At 37.2% G+C, this 27673-nt stretch overlaps 1 protein-coding gene across 3 annotated transcripts; it reads right to left on the reverse strand.

Moving 5' to 3' along the window:
* Positions 1 to 1240: 1240 nt before the first annotated feature.
* LOC123791510 (V-type proton ATPase subunit S1-like protein) lies at positions 1241 to 27673 on the reverse strand. Of its 3 annotated transcripts, XM_087862015.1 has the most exons (9): positions 27581 to 27649; positions 27066 to 27111; positions 20723 to 20830; positions 18306 to 18349; positions 17989 to 18050; positions 16188 to 16423; positions 10449 to 10499; positions 7822 to 8062; positions 1241 to 3414 (listed from the first exon to the last, which is right to left on the reverse strand). In XM_087862015.1, exons 5-9 carry the CDS (start codon positions 18028 to 18030, stop codon positions 3109 to 3111), a joined length of 876 nt encoding a protein of 291 aa, XP_087718141.1. In that variant the 5' UTR covers positions 18031 to 18050; positions 18306 to 18349; positions 20723 to 20830; positions 27066 to 27111; positions 27581 to 27649; the 3' UTR covers positions 1241 to 3108. The 3 variants fall into 3 exon arrangements, with proteins under 3 accessions (XP_087718141.1, XP_087718140.1, XP_045652296.2); XM_087862014.1 differs by lacking the exon at positions 20723 to 20830 and having other exon boundaries at positions 27581 to 27673; XM_045796340.2 differs by lacking the exons at positions 20723 to 20830; positions 27581 to 27649 and having other exon boundaries at positions 27066 to 27490.

A 27673-nucleotide genomic window follows, 5' to 3' on the forward strand; every position in this document is an offset into this window, starting at 1 on the left:
AATATGAAGACCAAAGACCCTTTTTTTAGGAGGTCTTCTCTTCAGTCAAGAGCTCTCTTGTTATCAACAGACTCAGCTCTAGGACTCCACCACGATAGTTCAAATAAGGTCTTTTCATATGAGGACTAGATTTTATTAACATTACGATTATTCAGATGAACATGAGTTCTTTAGTGGACTGCCCCACTACATCTGTCACAGATCACTTTACCATTAACAAACATGACCTAATCTGATTAACATTCCTGCCCTACAGCCCCCTAACATTTTTATGCTGCTATCTGACCTCTGCCACTCCAGGATCCCGGCATTCCCATTGAGATTAAGGAATCAAGGATAGCATCTCCTGCTTTCATCTACAGCCTAAAGAGGACAGCCACTAGAGCACTTTTCCAAAAATGCTGATGTTATGTTCTCAGTGTTTTTCAGTTCAGTGCTATGACAATGTAAGTGTCCTCTAGGTCTTCTAGGAAAATAGTTTTGGAGCTAGAGAGTAGGACATGCATGATAAATCCATTCCCATATCCCAATTCTCTAAGTTGTTAAATTTATTTTCTTCCTCTATATTATACAAATGAATTTCTGGTCTATTTCATTTAGTGCATGTCACTGTTGAGGCCATATCTTAATCAACTGAATAAATGGTTAGAAATACTGCCAGCTGCTCAAACTGGAATATTTAACTCAAAACCTGGTAAGAGAACCTATTTAAAAAAATTCAGCCCAATATAAAATTATACATTTCCCTCTCTGAGCTAGCACCTCCAGAATCCATTCCCCTTCATATCCCTCTGTCTTTTGTTGCATAAATTAGCAAAACCTTCCAATTTTTATTCTCCCATATTTGACTTTGCAACTGGTTCTCTGGGGTATGCTAGTGTGATTCCAGTTGTCTAGAGACATTGAGGAAAACTGGCACCCCCTGGCAAGATAACTATCTTTGGTGAAGTCAGAATAGCTTCATCTTACAGGGTTGCTTCTGCTAGCAAGAAAAACTTAGTGGAGTTTATGGGTTCAATATCCTTAAAGTTGTCTAAATTATCCCCAAAGTTACCATTCTTATTTCAAGTTTCTTCTATTTTGTAATCAGTGTTCTCATATTCATTAAGAGATCTGGCAAGGCTCTGAATTCTACCTAAAATGCATTTTACCAATTTACAGGATCAGACCTGTGTGTCTGATTTGCAACTATGTCAGCCCCTTGATAACAGGTATGAGATCCTTGTAGATCAGTCATAGAAACTCCCTGATTTTTTTTTTTTTTTACCATGACTTGAGCTGTGAATTTTAAATCTTAAGCTATTATTTTCTTTCCGTAAGCCCTCCAACACAGAAAAAGCAAGCTTAACTTACAGGGTATCACCCTGTAAGGCAGTCACCATACCTGTATGGTATAGTCACCATATCTAGGATGACTATATATCCCAGTTGGGCACAACTCTGCTTATGTCTGTTATCTTGAAATTATTAATGACATTTTCACTTTCAAACTGTACCAGTGGGACCATAAGTTATGTTTATCCTTCAAGTACCTATAGCCTACAACAACAACAACAATTTATACCACCAATGGATACTCAAAACCACCAAAATGAAAATTTCATTATGGAATGATGTGGGCTATCTATTTCCCACTTTCTAATGCTAACAGAGTCCTTCTTGGTTTTAGGCTAAATAGAGTCAAAAAAATCAATCCTAGATTCCCATATTCTTCAGGGTGTGTTCCCTATAACCATCTTTGGTACAAATAAGTACATGAATCAAGATTCTTAGTTACAGAATACAGAATCTACTCCAGGTATTAAAACAACAACAACAACAACAACAACAACAACAACAACAACAACGAATTCACATAGAGTATCAGGAGCTTACAGAATTCTGAGAGATCTGGAACCAAACCTATACTCACGGCCAAGAGTAATGCAGCCAGAAAAAATGTCCAACGTAAGACTGTTTTATCAGGAACCCCAATCATTGTCATTCACACTTGGCATCAAAGATGGTACTAGACTGCAAAGTCATTACCACAGCTGCCCAGAAGATTCCATTTCTCTGTGCGCGATCCTCTACCCACATCATTCCCATCTGCTTTCTAAGGTTTGTGCAGGTCATGAACTAGGAAGCCTAGTTCATGTGTGGAACCCTAGTTAGGGAAATACAACGTACTTTTTACACAGAAGATCTCTTTAACACACAAGGCATATTAGAGAAGCTTTGGTGAAAATTCAGGGGAAGCCAATCTTCAGGATCTGTCAAGAACTGGAAAAGACTATGGAGAAATCTACAGCCTCTATAGAGGTGGTGGCTGCAGAATTTCTATTAAAGAAGAGCTTAAGGGACACGATCTCACTGGAAGGGGGTTTAGGAGATTTGCCGTGAAGCTGTGTTTGCATAGCAAGCACACTGTTCTTAGCTCAGTTGCTTATTTCAAGTGGTGCCTAGGAGAGTTAATGGAGGTCTACATTAGACAAATGAGACAAGCCTAGGCACCACAACCAGATGGAAAAGGTAAGAAAGAAGACTGTCACCCCTCTTTCACAACTTGAACAGCAATCTGGGGTTCCTCTGAACAGCAAAGTAAATGACAAGAAAGCCCTTGAATAAAGTGTTCTACCATATTGACAAGAGTCCTCCCTAAACAGCTCTGGGAAAGAGAAGGCTAATTTTTAAAACAAAATTGGCATATAATTTCTAAAAATGCAAACTTCCAAAATACTTTAAATTCTGAATTTCCGGATAACCTTGGATTTATTAGTTCTATATTATCACATCTGAACTGGCACAAGCAAAGAGGGTCAAGTATGTTTTCCCCCTTTCTAAATGGCATCATTCGTTTTTTCTGTCTTCCTAACTTGAAATATCCCTTTGCTTTCAAAGTAGTTTTGGGGCGACGATCATATTCATTTCCGTGGGGTTCCTGGGACAACTTTTTCATTGTCTCAAGTCTATCTAAACAGGCCAGTAGATGCGCCAAAATGTATTTTCTGTGTGCATTTTTTTAATCAAGCCATGAGGTGAACACTTTTTATCACGAGACAAAGAGGACAGACAGAAATAACTCCTTTCAGAGCCCACTGTGGACTCCATGAGGAAGAGAGACCTGTGTTATTCCACATAAACTTTGCAGATCTGTTGGCTTCTCAATTCATAGCACTCGACTCCCTGGCTCCTCAGCAGCTCCTTCTCTTCTGCTGCATCTCGAGCTTTCAACTGGGGGAAGTGGGCCGGAGAGGTGATGAAATCATAGCGCCGTTCCAGATAGCGCAGGTAGATGAGCATGTGCAGAGCATAGGCCAACACCAGCAGCAGGATCAGGGACATGGCCAGGCCGATCAGAATGGCTGGTGAGAAGAAGGCGGCACAGTCTCGGGGCTTGGCAAACTGCCGCCCCTTGATGGCGAAGCCTTGGATCTGCAGGACAAAGAGCTGAGGTGACATATTCTCTCTCCTAAGATCTACCTCTCAGTTGGGCTGAGGGTTCTGGACTCCTAACTAACCAAATTTAAGATACTGGGGCTGTACTTACTAATTTGAGCACATGACCTAACAAATGTGAGTGTGCTTATGGGGACAGTGAAACAATTTTAAATCAAGACTGACCCAGATATTCTGAGATGTATGGTTATCATAATTATGAGGCTCATGAGATTCAAGCCTCTGAAATAAAACCTCTTTTAATCTGATCCTTAGAAATATTCTAGTTCGTTTAAAATATAACTTTGTGGTGTCTCTAAAATTCAAAGTGCATTCAAAATTTTATAAATGTTAGTATAAATTTCACAAAGAATAATTAAGTCTCACTTCCTCTGCCTTTGATTCTACCAACAGGAAATAGACAGGGAGAGTCTCATAAGAGAAGATATCATGATCCCCAATGAGGCAAAATACAGGTAATAGAGGCTAACACTTACTGATGATTTTTTATGTAATAGATACTGATTTAACTCATTCAAAATCACAAAAGCCTATGAATAAGTTACTATTTGATGGGTGAGGAAATTGAGGCACAGAAAAGTTAAGTAACTTGCCCAGAGTCATATAACGATAAGTACAGTGAAGTTATTTTTTTTATTTTATTACTTATTTAAGTGCACTGAAGTTATAATTCAAACCCAGGCAGGGTGGCTTCAGAGTCACTTCTTGGTTTACAACTCTACAAGTCCTGGTATGCTCTGTCTCTTCTTCCTCCAGACACTACCTCCCACTCTTTATCAGTTGTACCATGCAGACTTGGTACTGCTTTTGGAAGAGCTGTATATCAGCCCCTGTTTGCGTCCTGCCCAGAGAATGGAAAGAAGAGCTTTCTCAAATGTGCAAATGAAGTGCCTCAAATACGTGGAACTAGAAGAGGTTCAAATGGACAACTGCCTCTGTATCTAAATTCTATCACAATGAAAGAAACTGAGCTACAGAGTAACTAAAGAGCAGTCATTTGTAGAAGGCAGCTCCCACACTTAGCTGGCTTTTAGAATAGAATCCTGCACATCACCTCAGTCACCTAGTTGGTTTCAAAGGGATATATCAGAAAACTGAATTATCCATGAGTGCTTTGAGTGAGAACTCATTTTTATGACTTAAGTGGGTGCTTATGACTGCAGCCATAGACTTTAGCGGCCTTGCCCAACCAATTGTCTGTGCACTACACTGAATCCAAAACAGCTCCAGAAGGAGACTCTCGGCCTGGCTTCTGGATCCTCGGCCCACCCTCTATGAAGACACAAAGTGGGCTTCTCTTCAGACTAGTGCCTGAAAAGTCAAGCTTTTGCCAAAATGACAAAAGATGGCCTCATCTGATGATGCGACTCCAGCCAAAGAGAATGTCCTCACATTGACTGTTACTTAATTCTTAAGACTTGGTTGAGAACAGTATCTGTGGAGAATGCCTGAAGGATATGTTGTCCATCCATTTTCTGGACTACTGGTTGTACACACACTGTATCTAGCCCACAGGGAGTTTTGTTAGGCCCAGCGTTCTGAATATCCTGAGAATTTCCCATTAAAAAAAAATCCAGACTTCTAGCTTCTATTGAAAAATCAAAGATCCAGCAATACTGAGCGTGCATACCTAAGAAGCAAAAATTAAATTAACTGGAGTTGAATAAACATACTCCTTGTGATGCTGGCTACACTTTACCAGTCCCCAGACAGCCCACCAAAGGCACTTCAGTTTGCCATGCGTGTGACATCACGCTACACTTTATTCTTAGAATAAATCAGGTGGGCAAAGCCACCTATGTGGAATGCAGCCTTTTGCATACATACCTGAATCACTATCACCACCACCTCTTGTGTGGACTGAGCTTGCATTCTGCCATCTGTTTACATCAACGTGTTTTAACAAGGCCCACCTGTGACATCCACTGCAGCGTGCACAGTAAGGCTGCTATCGCAGACGCTGGCACATGCTGCCATGTGCTCCCCACAAGCACACTTCCAGTAGTCTTATGAACGCCAAGAACACGTAACTGAGTGATTCTTTCTTATACTGGATGCCCCAAAGCTTCAGGGCCAAATCACTGTGCCGCTTCCAGCTGGATCAGACGGATGGTCTTGTGGTTTTGTGTACCAGCCTCACTGGTGGCTCTAATTGATCTTTTCTTCCTTTGTTTTTCTTCAGCCACATGTCTTTGCCCATTTTTCTGTTTTATATTTTTTATCATAAAATATACATAACATAAAATTTGCCATCTTAACCATTTTTAGGCGTACAGTTCAGTGGCATTAAGTACATTCACATTATTTGTGCAACCATCACCATCATCCATCTCCAGAACTTTTCATCTTGCAAACTGTAACTCCATTAAACACTAATTCCTCCTGCCCCTCTTCTCCCAGGCCCCCAAAACACCATTCTATCTTTTGTCTCCAAATCTGACTACTGTAGACACTTCATATAAGTGAATTCAGACAAGTATTTGTCTGCTTTATTTTTGTTGTATAATTGTCTGCAATTCTTTTGTGTCTGCTTTATTTCACTTAGCAGAGTATCAAAGTTCATGTACTGCTGCCTATATCTGAATTTCCTCCCCTTTCAAGGCTGAGTAATATTCCATTGCGTGTATACACCAGCCTTTTTCATTCATCCATCAATGAACATTTGGATTGTTTTCATCTTTTGCTTATTGTCAATAATGCTGCTATGAACATGGGTATACAAATATTTGTTCAAGTCCCTGCTTCCAATTCTTTTAGGTATATACCCAGAATCACATGGTAATTCTATGTTTAACCTTTGGAGGACGTACCACCATACCATTTTCCACAGAGGCTACACCATTTTAAATTCCCACCAGCAATTTACAAGGGTTCTAATTTCTCCACATCCTTGCCAACATTTATTATTTTCTATTTTGGGTTTGCTTATTTGTTTTCCTATAATAACCATCCTAATGGGTATAAAGTGGTCTATGCATTTTTCAAAGTCAATTATCTTACAGTGTTTCTCTAAGTCACCCTAAATTATTTCTGAAACAAGGAAGAGGTATAAGTCAGTCAATTCCTCTGTTCTAATCAGGCAAGATTATGTGTGAATTATTCCTTGTTTTCATTATTACTTTGTGCCTGCTTCTCTTTTTCAAGTGCAAGTGAGAGAAATATATACTCTTTAAGTATTGGTAAATACATATACATTATATATATTATAAGGTGCCTCTGAAGTCAGTGCATAAGTCAAATTATGCTTCTACCATTTACCAATTATATCATTTCGAAAAATTATGTAGTCATCAGAATGTCAGCCACCCTATTTTTAAAACAGGGATAACAACAGCAATCTTAAACATTACGATAAGTTTTGAAGACAAAGTATGTAAAATAACCACAACAGTGCTGATACACGGCGGTGGGCGGGGGGGGGGACGACTCATAAATAGTAGTTACTATTAATCCACGCCTGACAGAGTCCTGGCTGTTGCCACACAGTAAGGCCATGATTTCTTTACACCCATAAAAGAAAGGCCAGAAATTTAGAGGGTGAAATAGTTTACCCAGGTAACTGAAAAGCAATTTGTAATCAAGTCTTTCTTTCAAACTCCAAAATGCAAGCTCTTTCCCTACCCCAAGTTGCAAATTTAAGCTGGGGGGAAGAGGAAGTAAACCCATTTACATTTGGAAAAGATTAGAAAGTGTGTCCATAAAAGGGATAGGCAAAATCCTGCCTATTTCAGTGAGTTGAAAGAACAAGTGAAGCTTTTTTCACAGGTAAACAGGACAGAGGAAGTTGACAGATGTCTCTCTGCCTGAGATTCTGGTGGCGAAAAGAAACGTCTAATGCCCCCATGCCTTTCCCCAAATACTTTCAAGAGGATCTCTGGGATATTTTTGACTCCCTGGCTGACAGTTCCATTCCTGTGCTAACTGCCAAAGCTGTCACTCATGCTACAGATGTACTTCTTATCTGTCCTGATAGGATCACTGTTCTACTCCCTGAAGGAAATAAAATAATTATCCAACAGTTCCTCTCCCCAGAAGGGCCTCTCACTCCAGGAAGTGTCAGTCGCTGGCTTCACGCCACAGCTTCACTCCAGCTTAGATTGCTGGCATTCCTCATTGATAATTATTAGTGACTGCATAAATGTGAACATAAAAGCAAGTTGGGGGCGGGTGCATAGAGTGTGAGTAGTGCACAGGGAGAGGAAATAATCTATCTTATTCCATTTCATGACTCAGAAGCTAAAGAAAAAAACACCAATGTTATTCGAAAGGTGGATATCCATTCCTCTCTTTTCCCTAAACGTCTACATTTCAGGTGTTTTCAGACACTGAGTTTCTTTGGCACCAAATATACAGGTGCACTGAGCATATGTTTTAGTTTATTACCTGGAAATCAACAAAAGTGACCTCCCACAGGCTTGACATATCATCCGTGTAGCTAGGTAACAAGAGGGCGTCATACCGCTGCAGGCTGCTGACACGCTGGCAGTGGTAGGAGTAACTTGACGGAGCATATATGCCAGTTGCGTTAAAAGTTGCCTGGATTGAATTATTGAAAATAATCTCGACTCGCTGCAGGCTAAACCAGCTCTGGAGGTACAACTTGTTGTCACTGGTAAGGGTGAATCTGAAAATGATTACAAACAGTATTAATCCTAAAGTACTTTGTATTTGCTGACACAGGAAATCTATGTGCAGTGCAATTGCACCCTCTTTTGTCAGGTAGTAGAACTGGCTCAGAAAGAGTTTACTTCTAGTGCTGAACCAGAGTCTCCTAAGAGGTACGGATGAAAGCAAATGACAGGGCAGACCCCAAAAGTGAACAGTACAAATTCCTTCAAAAAGAAAAACACAAAAAGCTTGTTTTATTTTCATTTTTAAAATCGAAACTTGATTCTATTATTGCAAAAAAGGTTGAAAAAAACTAAATGGATAATAATGATAATATAGAATTAGCTAAGTAAATAATAGTAATAACCCAAAGAAAGCTTTTACTGTGTCAGGCACCCTTCTATGCTCTTTATTTGTATTTTATTTAACATGAGATAGATAATAATATTATCCTCACTTCACAGGCAAGGAATCAAGACACAGAGGGGTTAAATAAATGGCTTGTGCAAGTTTACTCAGAGATTAAGTATTGGAGCTAGGCTCTGCATCCAATTTGAGACTAGAGAACCTTTACTCTTAGCCATTTTAGAATAGAATATTCTCCAGCAATAAAAAGGTTATAATATGTCATGATCATTTTTTCAGTAAAAAAAAGTGTGACTGCAAAGAAAAAAATTCTGGAAGGATGGGGATCAAAATGTTAATAATAGTTACAAACGATGGTTAAATTATGAATGATTTTTAAGTTCCTTTCAAAAATAAGTATTTTTTGATTTTTTTTTTGTTTTCTGGTCATGTATTGGGCTCCGAAAGAAGCAGACCCTGAGATAATGATGTGAACCAGAAGAAGTATTTGGGGAGGTGGTCCCAAATTTATTTGGGAATTCAAAATATGTCAAAAGGAGAAAAGAGAAATGACAGAGGAATGGAAGACACCCCAAAAGGACACATTATTAAGCAAGTTTCCACAGTGGGCAAGTGGGGTTTGATGACCATGGGGTACCCTGGGAACCAGGGTGGTTCACATACCTATTATCTGACCTGAGGGTGAGGGAGCTGGGGTACTTATACACTTCTTTCAGTCATTGGTTGAGAGCTGCTGGGGTAGTGATGGGAGGCAGTGGACCCCTTTGGCTAAAGAAAGCTTTTAGGCAAAGAAAGGCTGACAGTTCAAAGTTGAGCTGGTAGACTATAGTGCTCTCAAACGGAAAAGCCGAAAGTGATATAGATGGGGTACTGACAGCATCTGCTGCATTCCTTTATCATCAGAAAAAAATAATAATCATAAAGCTATTTTCCTTTTGGGGAAAAAAGTACTATTTGAATAAAAACTACTCATTCCTATATCAAAGAGATATGTATACTTGTGTTTGAATATATGTTTGCTCACGTTGTGGGATTCTATCTTCCTTATAAAGTTTCTCTGAAAGATGATAACATGTATTTTCTAAATTATGACCAGTGAAACGCTAGTGCTCCATGATATGGAGGCAATATTCGGAGGAAAGAGCTTTCCAAAGTAAACATAGGAAATGAGAAGTTAGTCAAAGTCACCAAGTGCAGCAATCTTCCTTAAGAGCATGTCTTCACAGCAACTTTAACAAATACAAATTTATACTGTGAATCTCCAAGAGGAGGACATAGTATGCAGTCTTTCTCAAACACATTTGACCACAGAACCCCTTTCCTGGGGAAACTGATAAATATTTTTACATAGCAGAAGTGTTCCATAGAACACAGCTTAGGAAAGACTGTCCTAGCACATCCTGCTAGTTTTTTCAAGTAATGTTAAAGACACAGCTGTTTATCTTCACTAAAAGGTTGGTCCTATTGGAACGGAAACATTTCATTTTTGTAAGAAAAAAAAAACAAATGTAATGCCTTGAAATTGTCCCCCACTCCTGGAGCAGTTCCTAACTACTTGAATAAACCACTGTTGGCAGATGCATTCTTCCCTACACATAAACACAGCCAAATGTAGGCCTGGGCTGTCTGCTGGGAAATTCAGCTAACAGAGACTTTTTGCTCTAATGAAATGATAAGTGGAATTCATTGTAAGGCACTACATTGAAAATAACTTCAAACAAGACCTTCAGCTTTGGAGCTCTACATATATTTTATTCTTTACTCAGAGGAAAAGAGTATCACATTTTCAGGTTTATGTGATTTCTAAGTCCTAACTGAAGAAGGAAAAATTTATATAGATGCTTTGGTAGAAACTAAAGAAATTATTACTATAGGATCCTACCATAATATTGCTGACTTTGTATAGTTAGTTATATGTGGCATTTCACGTGTCACAGTGCTTGGCACATAGCGGGCTACATGTTGAATGAATAAATTACATGGAGCCAATGCGACGTGCTAAACCTATGACATTCCAAAGCAGTATCCATACCTACCTTATAACAAGACCTTTGGGAATTTCAGCATCACCAAACTTCAGAGACAAACTAAGAAAACAGAAACAACACAGTCCATCAAAATAGAAATAACCTTTACTTCACACTATACTAAAAAATTACCTCAAAATGGAACAACTAAAACTATAAAACTTATAAACACTGAGCAATTCTGCAATCTTGGACTAGCCAATGGTTTCTTGAAAAAATAAAGAAGTATGAACTCTAAAGTAAAAATTGATATATTGGACTTTATTATACTCAAAATCTTTACTCTTCAAAAGACAATGTTAAGAAAACAAAAAAGGCAAGCCACAGAATAAGAAAAATATTCACAATACATATATACAAAGAACTAGTATCTAGAATATAATAAATAACACTAACAACTCAATAATAAGACAACTTAAAAATGGTGAAGACAGGCACTTCACAAAGGAAGATATACATACAGCTAATAAATACATGAAAAAATGTTCAGCATCATTACTTATCAGTAAAATATAAAATAAAACCACAGCAAAATAAAAGCATCGTGGTACGGTAATCGAAATGATTAAAACTTTTTTAAGAACCTACTCTTGGGGTGCCTGGGTGGCTGAATTGGTTGAGCATTCGACTCTTGGTTTCCATTCAGGTGGTGATCTTGGGGTCATGAGATCAAGGCCCACGTCAGGCTCTTCAATGGGAATGGAGCCTGCTTGGGATTCTCTCTCCCTCTCCCTCTGTCCCTCCCCCACACTTTCGTTCAGAAGAAGAAGAAGAAGAAGAAGAAGAAGAAGAAGAAGAAGAAGAAGAAGAAGAAGAACCTACTCTTAAGCTCTTAATGTCCAGATTTATCCACACTTTTCTGAAAGTTAACACAAGATTTCCTGGATGGGAGACAGAGTATTACTAATTCATAGCAATAATCACATTGGTTCCCCTTTTAACCTAATTCTTCTGCCTGGGCAACATGATGAGAGCCAGATGTCATCCTATACATACATCCTATACATACTGGGATTTGTAATAGAGGTGAGGAACACCAAAAATGTGAGTCTGGGACTTTATAGAGAGAGACAGTGGTTCCTCTTCACTCCCTGAGAGAAGGAGAGAAACATTTGCTTCCTTAGTGTCAAAAATTTTCCTTGGCACATGGAAAGAGAAGAGTACTAGGTACCTACCTCACAATGTAAGCTGGTGAGTTTTATCAGCCTTTGGATGGGAACAAATAGCTCACCATAAAGGAGACAAATGGCTACATGTCTAATACCATGAATGTAAATAATTGTCTCTAAGAGGAAGACAAGTAGCCTCTGTGGGTTTCCAAGCGCTGGAATGTTTCCATGGTCCTGAGGTTCATTACTTCTTGACAGGTAAACACATTCTTCTAAAGCAGTAAATCTCTTACTAAATCCAAGGCTTATTCTTTAATCCAAGTCCCAGTCAAACTTGTTCAGGAATTGATAACCATGCAGAAACATAAAAATATTTTCTTTACAGTCACTGACCATACCAAGTGTCAGTAAGGATGTAAAGGAACTGGAACCTCCTCACACAATGCTGGTGGAAAGGTAAATGGTACAATGACTTTAGGAAAACAATCTGGCAGTTTCTTAAAAAGCTAAACATACATATACCATATGATCTAGCCATTCTACTCCTAGGTATTTAAGAAAAAATGAAAACATACACTCCTACAAACACTTGTACATGAATGTTTAAAGCAACTTTCCTTGGAAAGCTATCTAAAAACGGGGGCAAAACCAAATTTCCTTCAAGAGGTAGATGGATAAATAAGTTGTGGTCTATCCATATAATGGAGTACTTGCTACTTACCAGTAAAAAGGAACATCGCTTTCATATGTGTAACAATGTAGAAGAATATCAGAATCATCATACTAAGCAATAGCAGCCAGACTAAAAAAGAGTATACACCATACGTCTATACTTATTTACTTCTTTATTAAAGATTTTATTTATACATTTTAGAGAGTGTGTGTGTGAGCAGGGAGGGGCAGAGAGAGAAGGAGAAACAATCTGAAGCCGACTCCACACTGAGCGCAGGCAGGGCTCAATCCCACAACCACAAGATCATGACCTGAGCTGAAACCAAGAGTCAGACACTTCAGCAATTGTGCCACCCAGGTGTCCCTTATGATTATATTTGTACAAAATTCTAGAAATGCAAACTCACCTATAACGATAGAGAGCAAATCAGTGGTTACCTGGCGGGCTGGGAGTGGCAGGAGGGAAATATTACAAAGGGAGAGACGGTAACATTGAGGGTGATGGAAATGTTTACTGTTTTGATCATAGTAATGGTTTCGTGGGTGTAAGATATGTCAAAACTGATCAAATTGTGTACTTTAAATATGTGCAATTTAGTGTATTTTATTTATATTTCAATAAGTTTGAAAAATAAGAATGAGAAAAAGCTAAATGAAAAAATGTGGAAAATTTAAATACAGAAAGGATGACGCAGCTATGTGACATTATAATGTCTAGAAGTTGTTAATACCTCAACATACATTATAAAATAAAAAAAGCAAAAGTTGATAGCCATGAGATGTCCAATTACAAGCTTGAAAAAATATCACACAATTGTAATCTCATTAATTTGGTCTTACTTATCAAGAAATAGAAATGTCAGTGACTGAGCTGAAATTTATCATCATAGTATTTATGGGGAAAGGGGAAGAGGTATTTACAAAGAAACCAGATAAATAAAGTTACTCAGAGAAAATCTTTATCTCCTAATGTTTTATGATTAGACACCTTAAAGCATTCATTTATGAAAACTTTATAGGCTAATTTATTCAGTAAAGTAAGTCTCCAAAAGGGCCTTTCTCTAAAAATATTCTTATAGTCTATTACAAAGTTCTCAAAACACTTGAAAGAAACAAAATTTATTTCTTGAAGAGTATTTTACAAATTTGACTGATCACCTACTTTAACAGAAATTTTTCTTCTTCCAAGGAATCAGAATAGCTTAGTTATCCATAAACTGACTCCGTAGCTGATGAACCAAACCTCAAAGCAAAGCCATACTGAGCCCACCTAACTGCTGTTCCCTTTTCCTGATGGAGCAGCTCAATGGCCTGTAAGCTCACAACACTCCAAGAGCTTTCTCCAGCGGTCCTGGTGTCAGGGAAAGCTGTTAACACGCTCTGCTGCAGAGTAAAAAACATGCCTGATTTCAACAAAGCAAATTCAACAAGGGTTCAGTGAGACTCTTCTAAGTGCCAGGCATTGCACCATAACCTGGGAACACGAAGGAGAAATACAATGTAGCAAGTCACTCAAAAAAGAGCTGCTTTTACGCTTCCAAGTGCCCCAACCTCCCACGTTTAAAACAGACTCTGAATTCTTCAGACTATAATTGCCTAAATTCAAAATACCCCCAGATGCTCGGATTATGCTCTATTTGTAGGGCTTTCACTATTTAAAAAGATTTCCGTAGCAAATCTGTCTGCCAACAATTTGCCTTTCCCTGAACATTTTGTTTCCAAGCACTAAAACAAGGTCATCTTTTTTTAATCTGTGCTTTTGACCTTACATGGTTATGTCTTTACTTGAGTTTATTCTTCCAACAACTCCCTCTCTGGTTCTTGAGACTATAAGATTTCCTTGCCAGCACAGCAAAAGCATCTCACTAATGTCCATGATTCACAGGAATGACAGATGGTCTCAGTAACTGGTCCCTGCATGCCTCATGTACTGGGAAGCCTCCCATTCATCCCCATGGGTGGGCTGTCCAGGATGTCCACATACTCGCCTCCAGGACTCCAGGAGGTAGATGCTGCTCAGGACTCATCCTAGTAGAATACACAGGTGGTGACCAAGAAGAAAATCAGGTCCCACCCAAGCATTCCTTTGCGCACTGTGAAAACCAAAGCTTCACTAGGTCTCTCCACCAGGTAACTAGGCATAGGCACTATTTTACTCTAGTTATCATTAGTATGTTAGGAAAGGTAATACTACTACTCAGAGTAGCAAGAGTTCTCAAAGTTCTTGTGCATACATTTCTCCATTTGATTTTCACTATACTATGAGACAGGGCCAAGAAAAAGGAGGTAAAATGTCATTGTTAAAGACATTTTAGGACCCAGCTTTATTACCAAATAAGCTGTATGATCTTATCAAATTTCCTAACCTCTACGAGCCTTGATTTTGGATGGTAACAGTGTGACTCAATAGTATTGTGAGGAATAACAGATACTGCTCCTGGGAAGTCCTCGCACTGTGCCTGGCCCATGGCAAGTTTTTCAGGCCTGTTACAATTAATAGATGCCATCATCTCCATTCATAGATGATGATCCTATGGCGGCTCCTATTTGTAAAGTCACAAAGCTCACTAGCAGAACTGGGACTAAAAGCCAAGTTTTCATTCTTTCAGTCTCTGTGTTCCCAGTGATCATTAAGATTTCTAAAGCCCATCAAAAAAAAAAAAAAAAAAAAAAAAAAACAACCAAACAACAACAACAACAAAAAAAAACTGTAGTGCTCTGATCTTCCCCACAAATATCCTGGGGTCAGAATAAATGGAATCAAGGCGGGCCAGTCAGCCACAGACAGGCAAGATGATCCCCAGGCAATCAGCCTCTCTCCAGGCAGCTGACCACAAATAAAGAGCCCTGTAGGGAATTAATTAGAGCCCAAGGAAAAAGTCCTGAGCTCTCAGCAGGGCTGGAGTCTCTTTGGTAGTCTGTGCTGCAACAGAATAAACAAATCTGGGAGGACTCTGGATGCTTATACTTACAATTCCCTAATTCCCTAATAAGAGATAATCATCCTGAATAGCAAGACACTTACTAAACTTATAATATTAATACAATCCATTTTTACCCATCATCAATAATTTTTAAATGAAGAGTAAAGTTCAGGAATAAAAAACTATTTCCAGCCAAAGTATGTAAAATGAATACGCACACACATACACACAAATACACAGTATACAAAGCATTCTGCCCATCTAAACCAAGCCAGGACAAATGCAGAAAATCTTCCAAAAGCTTTCATTATACCAGCAAATGTTGAAAGCAAGGAGATTTATAGAAAGCAAGTGGGATACGCCAGACTTACTCCTTGACCAAAACAAATAAAAGCAAAAAATTTTTGCTTGGATGACTAGAAAACAGAGAAAGGTACTGGAAATTGATTTCTTCTTCAAAAAGGACATTTGTTTAATCTGCTTATCTCAAATCAAAAGGAATTATTAAAATCATTTTGAACAAATGTTCTAAAGAATTTGCTGGAATATGGCCATTCAAAGGTACCCTTGCACATTTGCAAACTGGCAACGTTCCACAACTTCAGAACACTCCCTAGAACCAGAAACTGGCCCTGGCTAGAGTCAGCCTTCTCTGTTTCACCCACCAGAAGAGGTATGGCTCTGCTCGCTGACACATGATTTCCTCCCTGCTAGGACAAAAGTAGTTTGACACTTCACATTTAGAGTTGATACCAAGCCTGGAATCTGGTTCATTTTTCAGAATGAATTTGGAAAACCTTCACTTTCACAACCCTGATTTTCCTCAAGGTGTTGTAACAGGAAAACTGCTGGGGAAAAATTTTTTTAAATTAATTTCTAACTTTTTATCTTTCATTTTAGACATTAAACATTTCATCAGAGATGTGTTTCAAGTTCACTACAAAGGAACCTACTTCATCTTCTGAAATGTCAGAAAACTTGACCGCTCAGTTAACAGACTACAATCGCCCTAAGGGCCTCCTCCAGCAAAGCAGTCAACTTACGTGGCACTTTCTTCACTGCAATTTGAGTTGCTAATGTCCACTGTCGCCTTCTGGCCAAAAGTTTCATCTGTAAGGTCCAACCAGGTCCGATTCTTAAATTTTATTGTTATTCCTTTGGCCCAGAAAAGAATGCAGGGAATTCCATCCATGGAGACATTAACTGGGCTATGATGGCTGAATGCGTTCCAAGGTTCTTTTTCTAAATGTCCTTGTCTGCTCAGAGTGTAGTTGAGAGTCTAGTTAACCAAATAAACAAAATTTAAGAGATGGGCTTGTTTCCATGGCACAAAAGGCTTCTTGGAAGTAAAAGGACTAATTTACAACCTGTTGAAACTCGGATCTCTCTCACTCCAGAGTCCATGCTACTGTGGGACAAAGGAGATAGGGGGACCCATCTTAATCATTTAACAAGCCTAAACTGATAGGTATACCTGAAAGGTATATGAACCTAGTTCCACAAAGCACCCAAATTGGAAAGGACCAAATTGTTAAAATAAAAAAAAAATTTTTTTAAAAAGCTGACTTTGCAAATAATAATATTTGCAATATAGACTTTAAAAAGTTACCAGGCTGGGAGAAAGAGTGGGGATGAACAAGTGGAGCACAGATTTTCAGGGCCACAAAAGTGTTATTCTGTATAATACTGTAGTGGCAGGTAGATATCATTATACGTTTGTTAAAACCCATAAAATGTACAATACAAAGAGTGAATTCAAACAAACTATGGACTTTAGTTAATAATAATGTATCAATATTGGTTCATCAACTTTAAGAAATGTACCACAATAACACAAGATGTTAAACAAAGGGGAAACTGGAGGAGGGAGGGATTGAGGGAGCATATGGGAAACTTCTATTTTGTTCATGTTTTTCTGCAAACCTAAAACTACTCAAAAAAAAAAAAAAAAAAGTCTAGTAATCAAAAACAAAAATTGACCATGCCATGAAATTAATGGCTGTAATCCCTTCAGAAAATAGGAACCCACATAAGGCAAGATTTTAAAATACAGAAATTAACATGCTAAGCAAACAAAAATAACAAGAGGTTTCCAGATATCTAGACTAATTCTCCAGACCACTAATACCCAAAAGAACATTCTGCAATATTGGATAGTTGTATATCTGCACTGTCCTGTGCAGCAGCCACTGGATTTCTGAAGCTATTATGGCACTGGAAATGGGGCCAGTGCACCTGAGATTAATTTTTAATTTTACTTAACATTATTTCATTTGAATTTAAATTTAAATAGCCCCATGTGGCTGGTGGCTACTGCCTTGGACGGTGCAGCTCCAGATCATGTAATATACAAAAATTAGCAGGGTGTTCTAACATGATTCTTCGTCTTATGAAACCTGAGGAAGCCCGAGACAATGCACTTCAGTACTTGACTCCAGAAGTCACAAAGGCAGGTCTATATCTGAGAGAAGATCCACTTATCTAGATCAACTATTCCATACAAATTACTCCAATATAAGTACAGATAAAAGAGAAATTAAGGAGGCAGCAGCAATCCAAGCTTACCAGTAACCAAAGATAAACCGTTACTATAGTGATCCTGTTTGGAAAGCAACAAAAGTAAAACTGAGCATTGGAATGAAAATACACAAGAGCAAGTAAAACTTTAGTTTTTTATTTACTAGAAGACTACCATAATACATTTCCACACCCAAAGCTTAAGCAAGAATGTTAGTTATTAACAAAAATATTATTTATATTTTCACAGTTGCTCTGAACTGATTGAAATGTGTTAAAAAAATTTTTTTTTTTACAGATAAACCTAGTTTCCTCACATATCCATACCTGTGTGATTGGTATTGTTGTGAAATTCTGGATTGGATTCATATCTCCGTTACTCTGCTGATCTGTCAAATAAATGATGAGCACAAAAGCTAAGTATCACTGATTTATTAATGTACCTGAATGATACTAAAATGCCAAACACTGTAAAATATACCAGGCTTGAGCCTCTTCTGCTTCATAATTTAGAATACACCAGTTAAAGAGATTTTTACATGAGAGACTCCTGCTCCAAGCACCAGTATTCAGGGAAGCACACCACAGGCAACACCCTTGTCCTCAACTCTTCAAGGAATCATAAGCGCAAATACAGGTCTTACCGTTTATAACCACTTCTTTATTTGAAAATGTTCGAGAGATGAAACTAGAAAAAACAAAATAAAAAGATGCTGAACAAATATCTATATTTCAGATTTCATAGGAAGTTTTAAGGAGGATATTTCAGTTTACTACATCTCAAGAGTAGAAGACAGAACCTTTCCTGTCAAAACTGTCCACTTTTTCATAGTGAATTTCTGATTTAAAAAAGTAATACATGGCCCTCTCTCGCTGGCTGTCTCTATCTCTGTCAAATAAATAAATAAAATCTTTAAAAAAAAAAAAAAAATGGGGCGCCTGGGTAGCGCAGTCGTTAAAGCGTCTGCCTTCGGCTCAGGGCGTGATCCTGGCGTGCTGGGATCGAGTCCCACATCAGGCTCCTCTGCTGTGAGCCTGCTTCTTCCTCTCCCACTCCCCCTGCTTGTGTTCCCTCTCTCGCTGGCTGTCTCTCTCTGTCAAATAAATAAATAAAAAATCTTTAAAAAAAAAAAAAAAAAGTAATACATGGGGGCGCCTGGGTGGCACAGCGGTTAAGCGTCTGCCTTCGGCTCTGGGCGTGATCCCGGCGTTATGGGATCGAGCCCCACATCAGGCTCCTCCGCTATGAGCCTGCTTCTTCCTCTCCCACTCCCCCTGCTTGTGTTCCCTCTCTCGCTGGCTGTCTCTATCTCTCGAATAAATAAATAAAATCTTTAAAAAATAAAAAAAAGTAATACATGTACTTCAAAGAAAATAAGAAAAAGTCAGATTTTTTTTAATTTGTAAATATCAACCCTAATTCTTATCCACTGAATATTAATTATTATTGAGGGCCTACCATGTGCCAAGTAATGTGCTAAACACTAAGGTCTAACCAAAATAAATAGTAACCAAATAATAAACCAAATAATCAAATAATGAAACATAATAAAATCTTTTATACTGAAAATTTATACTCCTTGTACTGTTACTATATTTAAGCAAAAATATTTGCTTTTTATTAAAAAAAACAGACTCTATTGTCAAAAAGCTATTTCTGAAAATTATGGGGATGTAAATTATAATATATATATCCTTCCAGTGTTTCACTTTACACACACACAAACACACAGATGTAATACACAACACACATAAATTTACTTTTTATAAAATTCAAAAACAGGTATGTATAAACATCCTGTTTTGGAGCCTGCAAAATTTTTTTCAACAAAAAATATATCACAAATATTTTCTCATGTAATTATATATTTTTCTGAAACAATTTTTTTTAACTTTTTATTTTAATTCCCATTAGTTAACTTACTGTGTTATATCAGTTTCAGAAGTACAATACAGTGATTCAACAATTCCATACATCACCTGGTGCTCAACATGATTTTCTGACATAATTTTGAATTCCATGTTGGTATTACAACATACAAATGTTATCAATTTATTCAACCAAATTCCTATTAGTATTTAGGTCATTTCCAATTAATAAACAATACTACATTGAACATTATTGTGGATTATCTGTTCATACCCCCAAGAAGTTCCTTAAGACAAATTCCTAGTAGTGAAATTGCTAACTTAGAAGATCTACACACCTTTTTATCAGGGAATATTGTAAACACATACAAATATAAACAGAAAAACATAAGCCCTCTTCCCACCCCCATGTACTTGAACCCACCACCTAGCTTTTGTAATATCAAGTTATGAGCAATCTTGTTTCACCTATGAGCTCACCCACTTCCCCTCTCTGGTATTATTTTGAAGGAAATATCAGAAATTATATGATTTAAAGATGTATTTCTAAAAGACAAGGACTTTTTAAAATAACAGCCCAATTACATCTAGAAAATATTAATAATTTCTTTAACATTAACTATCATGTCAGTGCTTGAATCTCCAATTGTGTCATAAATGTCATAAAAATTTTGTTTAAACTTTAAAATTTAAAATTTTTCAGAACTTGAACCTTGTAGTATATAAAAATGCAGATCAAACTCTATATTTAAGAAATTACTATCCAAGACCTATAAGTATAATTATTACATAAAGTGTATTACATACAATTAGAGAAATACATATATATTACATATCATGATCCATATGCAAAATAATTTTAGCTAAAGAGTTACTAAATCTAAAACATAAAGTGCTTTAAAATAAATTATATGGAACCAAGTACACATTGAATGCACCATTCTCTTGGTAATATGATCTCTATTATCTAATAAGAATTTCTGAAGATGACAAGTTGGTGACCATGACGTTTACTCATTGCTATTAATAAATTCATGCATGCATACAACTTATTCTCACTTTATCAATTTTACTGAGATATAATTTAAGTACAATAAACTGCATCCACTCAGTGCGTATAATCTGATGAGTTTTGGCATATGCATATATCCATGACATATCACCATAATAAAGATGCAGAATATTTACATACCACAAAAGTTTCCCCACGCACTTTTGCAGTAGAGAAATGTTCTCTCCACTCTCAGCCACGGGAAGACTAAAGAATTGCTTTCTGCCACTTTAGATTAGTTTGCATTTTCTAGAATTACAAATAGAATCATATATATCCTTTAGTGTTTGGCTTCTTTCAGCCCAAATGTAATGATTGGAATTCACTGATGTTGTTATATATATATCAATATCTCATTCCTTTTTATTACTGAGAGACATTTCACTGTATGGATATACCACATTTTGTTTGCCTAGGCATCCACTGATGGACATTTATGGTGTTTCTAGTTTGGAGCTACTACAAATAAATGTATTTGTGTACAGGGCTTATGTGGAATATTTTTTTGTTTCTCTTGAATAGATACCCAGAAGAAGAATGGCTGAGTCATACAGTAAAAGTTTAACTTTTAACAAAACTGTCAATCAATTTCACTATATGACCTTTTCTATGGCTCTACATTCTTGTAATATTTGTACTATAAATCTGTTTAATTTAGGCCATTCTCATAGGCATGGGCTCCTATCACACTGTAGTTTCCTTTTCCATTTCCCTGATGACTAATGATAGTTACCATCTTTTCTTGTGCCTATTGACCATTCATACATTTTCTTATGTGAATTATATGTTTAAATCTTTTATCAAATTTTTTAATTAAGTTAACTGTCCTCTTCTTATTAAGTTCAAGGAGTTCTTTGTATGGATACAAGCCCTGTGTCAGATATATGCACTGAAAACATTTTCTTCCATTCTGTCTTGCTTTTTCATTTTCTTAATGGTGACTTTCAAAATGGAAACATTTTAATTTTCATAAAGTTTAATGTATTTGTTTTTCTTCTTTTATTGTCTATGTTTTCGGGTCTAAACCATTTTCTTAACATAACGTCACAAAATTTTCTCCTGTGTTTTATCTAGAAGTTTTAAAGTTTAGCTTTTACATTTAGCTCTGTCATTCATTTTGAGTCATATTTGTGAGATGAGGTACTTGTAGCATTTTAGAGCCTGGGATAAAGTAAAGGTCCTATTAGTTTCCAGAAATTAAAAAAAACAAAAAACGAAAAACAAGAAACATGCAAGGATTCAGAAAATGTATCTCTCACACCCTTTCATGGGAAGCTAAAAGAAGATGTTCTCCAGCAAAGTGAGAGGAAACCAAGAAAGAGGAAAGCACAGGCACTAATCAACAGAGGCTCTAACTTAAAAGAGTGAGGAAGAGAGACTTCAAGATGCCCATTGCACATGAGACCAGGAGAGCATCGATCCAGTTGCAGTAGGAGGACAAAAGAGCTCCAAAGAGGAGACCTACAGGGAGGGCTCTAGGTAAAAGGATTTGAGACACTACAGTACATGTTAGATGAGCGGACTTGTGAAAAGAATTAAGAATATATATATTTTGAGGAGCGCCTGGGTGGCACAGCGGTTAAACGTCTGCCTTCGGCTCAGGGCGTGATCCCGGCGTTATGGGATCGAGCCCCACATCAGGCTCCTCTGCTGGGAGCCTGCTCTTCCTCTCCCACTCCCCCTGCTTGTGTTCCCTCTCTCGCTGGCTGTCTCTATCTCTGTCAAATAAATAAATAAAATCTTAAAAAAAAAAAAAAAAGAATACATATATTTTGAATATTGCAAATGAAAAAGGGCAATTTTTAACTCAAGAGAAAAGGAAAGAGTTGTACAAAGAAAAAAGAAACAATTATATTATGCTACCTGGCTTGTCAGCGAACAATATAGGTATAGTCACACTGATGCCGGCATAGATTTAACTGAAAGTAAAAATGAACTATATATTAGAGGCGTGGGGGATGAAGAAAAGAAAAGTGAGGGCAGTGTTGGAGGCAAAAACCTTGTCAGCAATAATAGTAAGTTGTTAGACAATGTGTCAAAAATGTGTAAAATTTATTTAAAAAGAATAAATTAGAAAAATCCATCAAAGTAATGTATGTACATGGTTTTAAAAAATCAAGCAGTGCCTAGGTGGCTCAGGCAGTTAAGCACCTGCCTTCAGCTCAGGTCATGGTCCCAGGGTCCTGGGATAAAGGTCAAGATCCCTCCTTGGAGGGGAGTCTGCTTCTCCCTCTCCCTCTGCCCCTTCCCCCCGCTCAGGCTCTCCCTCACTCATTCTCTGTCAAATAAATAAATCTTTAAAAAAATACAATTAAATGTGTAAATTGAGAAATCCTCTACACATATTTAAATACTGTGGCAGTGTGGTGGATTGTATGATTGTTCCCAACTCCCTGGAAACAATCCGAGATGTATATATATCCCTGCCCTTGGCCATAGGATTTGCAGCACCTCCCCATAGGTAGAGAATATTTCCTGCCCCGAAGTAAGTCTCGGCTATGTGTTTTGGTCGAGTCAATGGAACATGAGTGGAAGCAATAGTGTACCAGTTCTGCGGAAACTTTCTGAGGTGCTGCATGTGTCTGCCACCTCCTTGTCCTCTTCTCTCTGCCATGATAATGGACTGCCCAAACAGGGGCTATTCTTTCAGTCTAGGTCTTGGAATGACAAGACATGAGAAACACAGCTGGAGCAGGTCTGCACCAGCCCACTTAACAGCTATCAACATGTAACATGAATGAGAAATAAATGTTTGAGATCGTACGATTCTGGAATGTGGGAGTTGTTTGTTACTAGAGAAGCAGACTAACTGGGAGGCAGTTTTTTTCTATAACTTATGATGTGTCTTAGTAACATTTGATTTTTTTAAAACCATGTACATACATTACCTTGATGGATTTTTCTAATTTATTCTTTCTTAAAAGGTGCTTTCTGGGGCACCTTTTTAAAGTCAGTTAAGCATCTGACTCTTGATTTCAGCTCAGGTCATGATCTCAGGGTCATGGGATCAAGCCCCACATAGGGCTCCATGCTGGGCATAGAGCCTGCTTAACATTCTCTCTCTCTCTCTCCCTCTGCCCCTTCTACCCACCCCCACTCTCTCTCCTTCTCTCTCTTTCTCTAAAAAAAGAAGAAAAAAAAAGGATACCTTCCTTTAAAAATTTAGAAATTAGGGGCGCCTGGATGGCTCAGTCATTAAGCGCCTGCCTTCGGCTCAGGGCGTGATCCCGGCGTTCTGGGATCGAGCCCCACATCAGGCTCCTCTGCTGGGAGCCTGCTTCTTCCTCTCCCACTCCCCCTGCTTGTGTTCCCTCTCTCGCTGGCTGTCTCTCTCTCTCTCTGTCAAGTAAATAAATAAATAATCTTTAAAAAAAAGAAAAAAGAGAAAAGAAATTAAAAATAAAAATTTATAAATTAGCATTCTGATTCATACTAAGTCTCTGGTGAGTAGGGTTAGCATAAATCAGTCCTCAGAGGCCAAATACACCTAGGAGCACTAAGAAATGTAATTTCCTGAGCAGCAAAAGTGAGGCTCCAATGTAACGACAAAGAGATGTGCTTTAGCTAAAACATCTCTATCTTACCTCAACTCCAAACTCTGTACTTCAAGTTACAAAGTCATGAATACATGAAAGGAACATTAATACCCAGGCAACTTCTTAAAGAGCTTCAAGCTTTCTAATAATATCATTATACACAAAGAGACTTTTAAAATTTCTTTAATTTAAACTTCATTCATCCAAAAATCACATTTCATGATACAGGGTTTAGTATTCAATTTTAAAATGTCTTAATGAACAAAAACCGAAAATTATAGATATATTTTATCTAAATAAGATAAAAATTTATCAAGTCATTTGGAAATATCTAGTTAGCAGGACAGTTTAATAAAGGTTTCCTGAATAAAAGTATATGAATGAATGAATGAATGAATGAATACATGGATGGATGGATAGATGGAAAAATGAGCTACCAAACTGATAATATGCTTAGACTGAGACTTTGCTCTACTCATTAAAAATTTCCATGTGTTCACAAATGAAAAGCTTTTAGAAGACTACAAAGGTTTATTTTCATCTCAATGAATCTATTGTCATGAACATACAATAATGCTGCTATACTTCGTTTTTTAAATAAACTATAATTTAGATAGTCCTTTCCCATGCCCCTAAGACTGAATTAACAAGGTTTTATGGGAAACCATAATCTCAACCAAAGGTAAAATATATATACATTATATATATTTATATATATTATATATATACATTTTATATATATATATATATATATATCAGTACATAATCTCTGAACTAAAGTAAGAATTGTAAAGAACTAACTGGTAAAATTATCTATGTGAATAAACTGAGAAACACTGGTCAAAAAATTTTTTTAAATAAAAAATAAGGAAATAAGACCTATACTGTCTCTAAAATATTCCAATCCTTGTCCAATAAAACAGATCTCCGCAATACCTTTGAAAAGTAATCAAGAGCCTGCTTGCAGTGGCTGGTGCCGTATTCTTTAACTATGAGGTAGTCCCTCATGAGTCTGCAAAGTGATACCTTCGTGAAGATGAAGGCGAAACAGCTCTGACATGGTTCTGGGCAGGATGAAGACCACATTCCCACCATGGCCTCTGAGGCCCTGAAAGACCTGCTAAGTGTGCTCACCTCATCTGACCTCTTCCCCTGCCTGCTCTAGCTACACCAGCAGTCTTTACTTCAGTTCTTTGAATGCTTCATGTTCCCTATTCTCTCATAAGAGTCTTAGCGCTTGCTGTTCCCTCCACCTAGAATGTTTTCTATTTTCCCTTCTCCCTACCTCCTAGGTACTTCTACCCTTGCTACAGATCACAGCTTAAATGTCACTTCCTTAAGAACACTATTCCTACCATATCAGACCAGTTCAGATCTGTCCATTATATGTGGACACAGCCTCCCATACTTTTCTTTCACAGCATGACTCACATTTGATTAATGAGAGTACCTCCTCCATTAGACTTAAAGCTTCATGAAGGCAGGGACTATATCTCTTTTGCTCACCACTGCAGACCCAGTACCTAGCACAGTGCTTAGCTATTTAAAAGTACCAAGTATTAAAACATATATGCTACATGCATGAATGAACGAACAGATTAATGAATGAACAAAGTTTAAAAGGAAAGTAGAAAATGGGAAATCACACAGGATGCTGTGTAAAAGGAAAAATATTTCCTTTTGTTTAAGGAATTGTTTAAACCCAATTTGATGAAGAAGTATGTAAAGAAAGAGTGGTGACCCCTATTCTCTCTAAGCTTAAGAAACAAGTATTAAGCTTACAATACAATCATCCTTCCTAGAGACTTAAGAACCTTGAAGTGACCCATAAAACTGAAAGCTATTTTAAATTTCAGATCCATGGTTTGAAAGACATTCACAAAACAACAATATTAATATAAATGAATATGCTATATTATTAGATTCAAATGATCATTGATTGATGTGGTATCTAGGGTCCCTTCTGAAGCTGAGATTATTTAAACCCATTAACCTTGCTTCAAAAACAGAACTGGGATTTTTATAGTATTTGCTGTACATTTTACCAGTATAATACACAAATCAGTCATTTCTGTACAAACGAAGTAAGGAAACCTTACTAAGCTTTAACAACCTAAGGAGTATAGGTCTCTTATTATTTGAAAATGAACTTGAAGGAAAGCATTAACTGATTTAGAAACAGTGGGAAAAACAAATAGAAAATGCCTATACTTAATAGTTTTTATCAGCTGGTGACTTCAAGATCCTTGAACACGGTTTTGGCAGACCATCCTAGTCAGTGCTAGGTGTTCACACTAAATCCCCTGATATATTTGTTGGGACGGCACATAAAGAGCAATTAGGACACATAAGTTAATTGCTATTCAGATTCTGAATATTCTCCCTTATAGATAAATCTCTATAGTTTCCCTTATATGGTATGGGAAGAGCCAAAAGACAAAGGATACAGGAATAGAAGTTTTGCTTGTTAGTTTTAAACAGTACGTACTCCAAACAATTACTGTCTCCTACCAGTTAAAATGATTCAACACCTCTTCTTTGAAGGACAGGTTATATATTTCTGAGGTTTTTAAATTTTTCCTTGTTCTCTTCTCTCATAACAATGGCAGGAGAAAATAATGAAATTAATATTTACTCGTAAGTATAAAAGAAACCTGAACACTGATTTGAGTCATTTTCTCATAGATACATACTTCGATACATAATACAAATGTTTCTTGAGCATTTCTAATAACTCCTGCCTCTTCTAATAAAGACTGCATTTTCATCTCTTATTTATAAACTCTAGTTCAATGATTTTATTAGCTACTGAATGATCTAATCTATCTAATTTGAAATATAAACAAATATAGCTATGCAACAATATAATGAAATTACAGAACCATCTAATTTCACACTTGCCTTGAAGTTCACAGATGCATTGAATTAAAAAATGTGCAATTACTCACCTTACATTCTTCCTGGCAAGTATTTGGTCCAAAGTTAGTGAAAATCCTATACATAAAAAAATAAGTGAAAAACTAAACAATACTTTTCTTCCCATCAAGAAATGAATCCGTTTCTTCAAAGCAAGCACATCTGTTAAATCATAAATGCGAACAGAGCAGAGGCAGTATTTTCCATGTCTTGTGACTGACAACATATTCAACCAATAAAAAGACCACATTCCCAGAATGTATTATGCATGGGAGAGGGTGGAGGGAGGGGCCTGATACTGCTTAATTTAGAGTATAGAGTGAAAGCAGTGCATCTATTTAGGATGTTTGCTTATTCATGAAAGATTATTAGGGAGCAGATTTTCAACTAACTTCTTTTTAGAAACCAGCATTGTTTCGATACTCTCTTAATAAGAATCTCATACTGCTTTTCAGGAAGTTATTAAATTCTCCTAAAAATTTACAAAGTATACATTATTACATGCATTCTTCAGGTGAATAAATGAGTAAAAAACTCTGAAACTTACCTAATTTTACATATGTGTCCTACTTCACAGTTTTCTGTTAAATTCATGAATCTCCATATGCCAAGAGCTCTGGATTATAATGGTAAAGAGCAC

The sequence above is a fragment of the Ursus americanus genome, chromosome 5, assembly GCF_024610735.1.
Source record: "Ursus americanus isolate L20-20 chromosome 5, mUrsAme1.1.p, whole genome shotgun sequence".
In the NCBI taxonomy this organism is placed as follows: Eukaryota; Metazoa; Chordata; class Mammalia; order Carnivora; family Ursidae; genus Ursus; species Ursus americanus.

Excerpts from the sequence above, each read along its gene's own strand:
- LOC123791510 (XM_045796340.2), bottom strand. The coding sequence starts at position 27,283 with ATGTGGTCTTTTTATTGGTTGAATATGTTGTCAGTCACAAGACATGGA. Across the intron at positions 10,500-16,187 it reads TGCAGTGAAGAAAGTGCCAC|TTTGTCTCTGAAGTTTGGTG; the intron begins GTAAGTTGACTG and ends CTGTTTTCTTAG. Across the intron at positions 8,063-10,448 it reads CCCAAAGGTCTTGTTATAAG|ATTCACCCTTACCAGTGACA; the intron begins GTAGGTATGGAT and ends AATCATTTTCAG.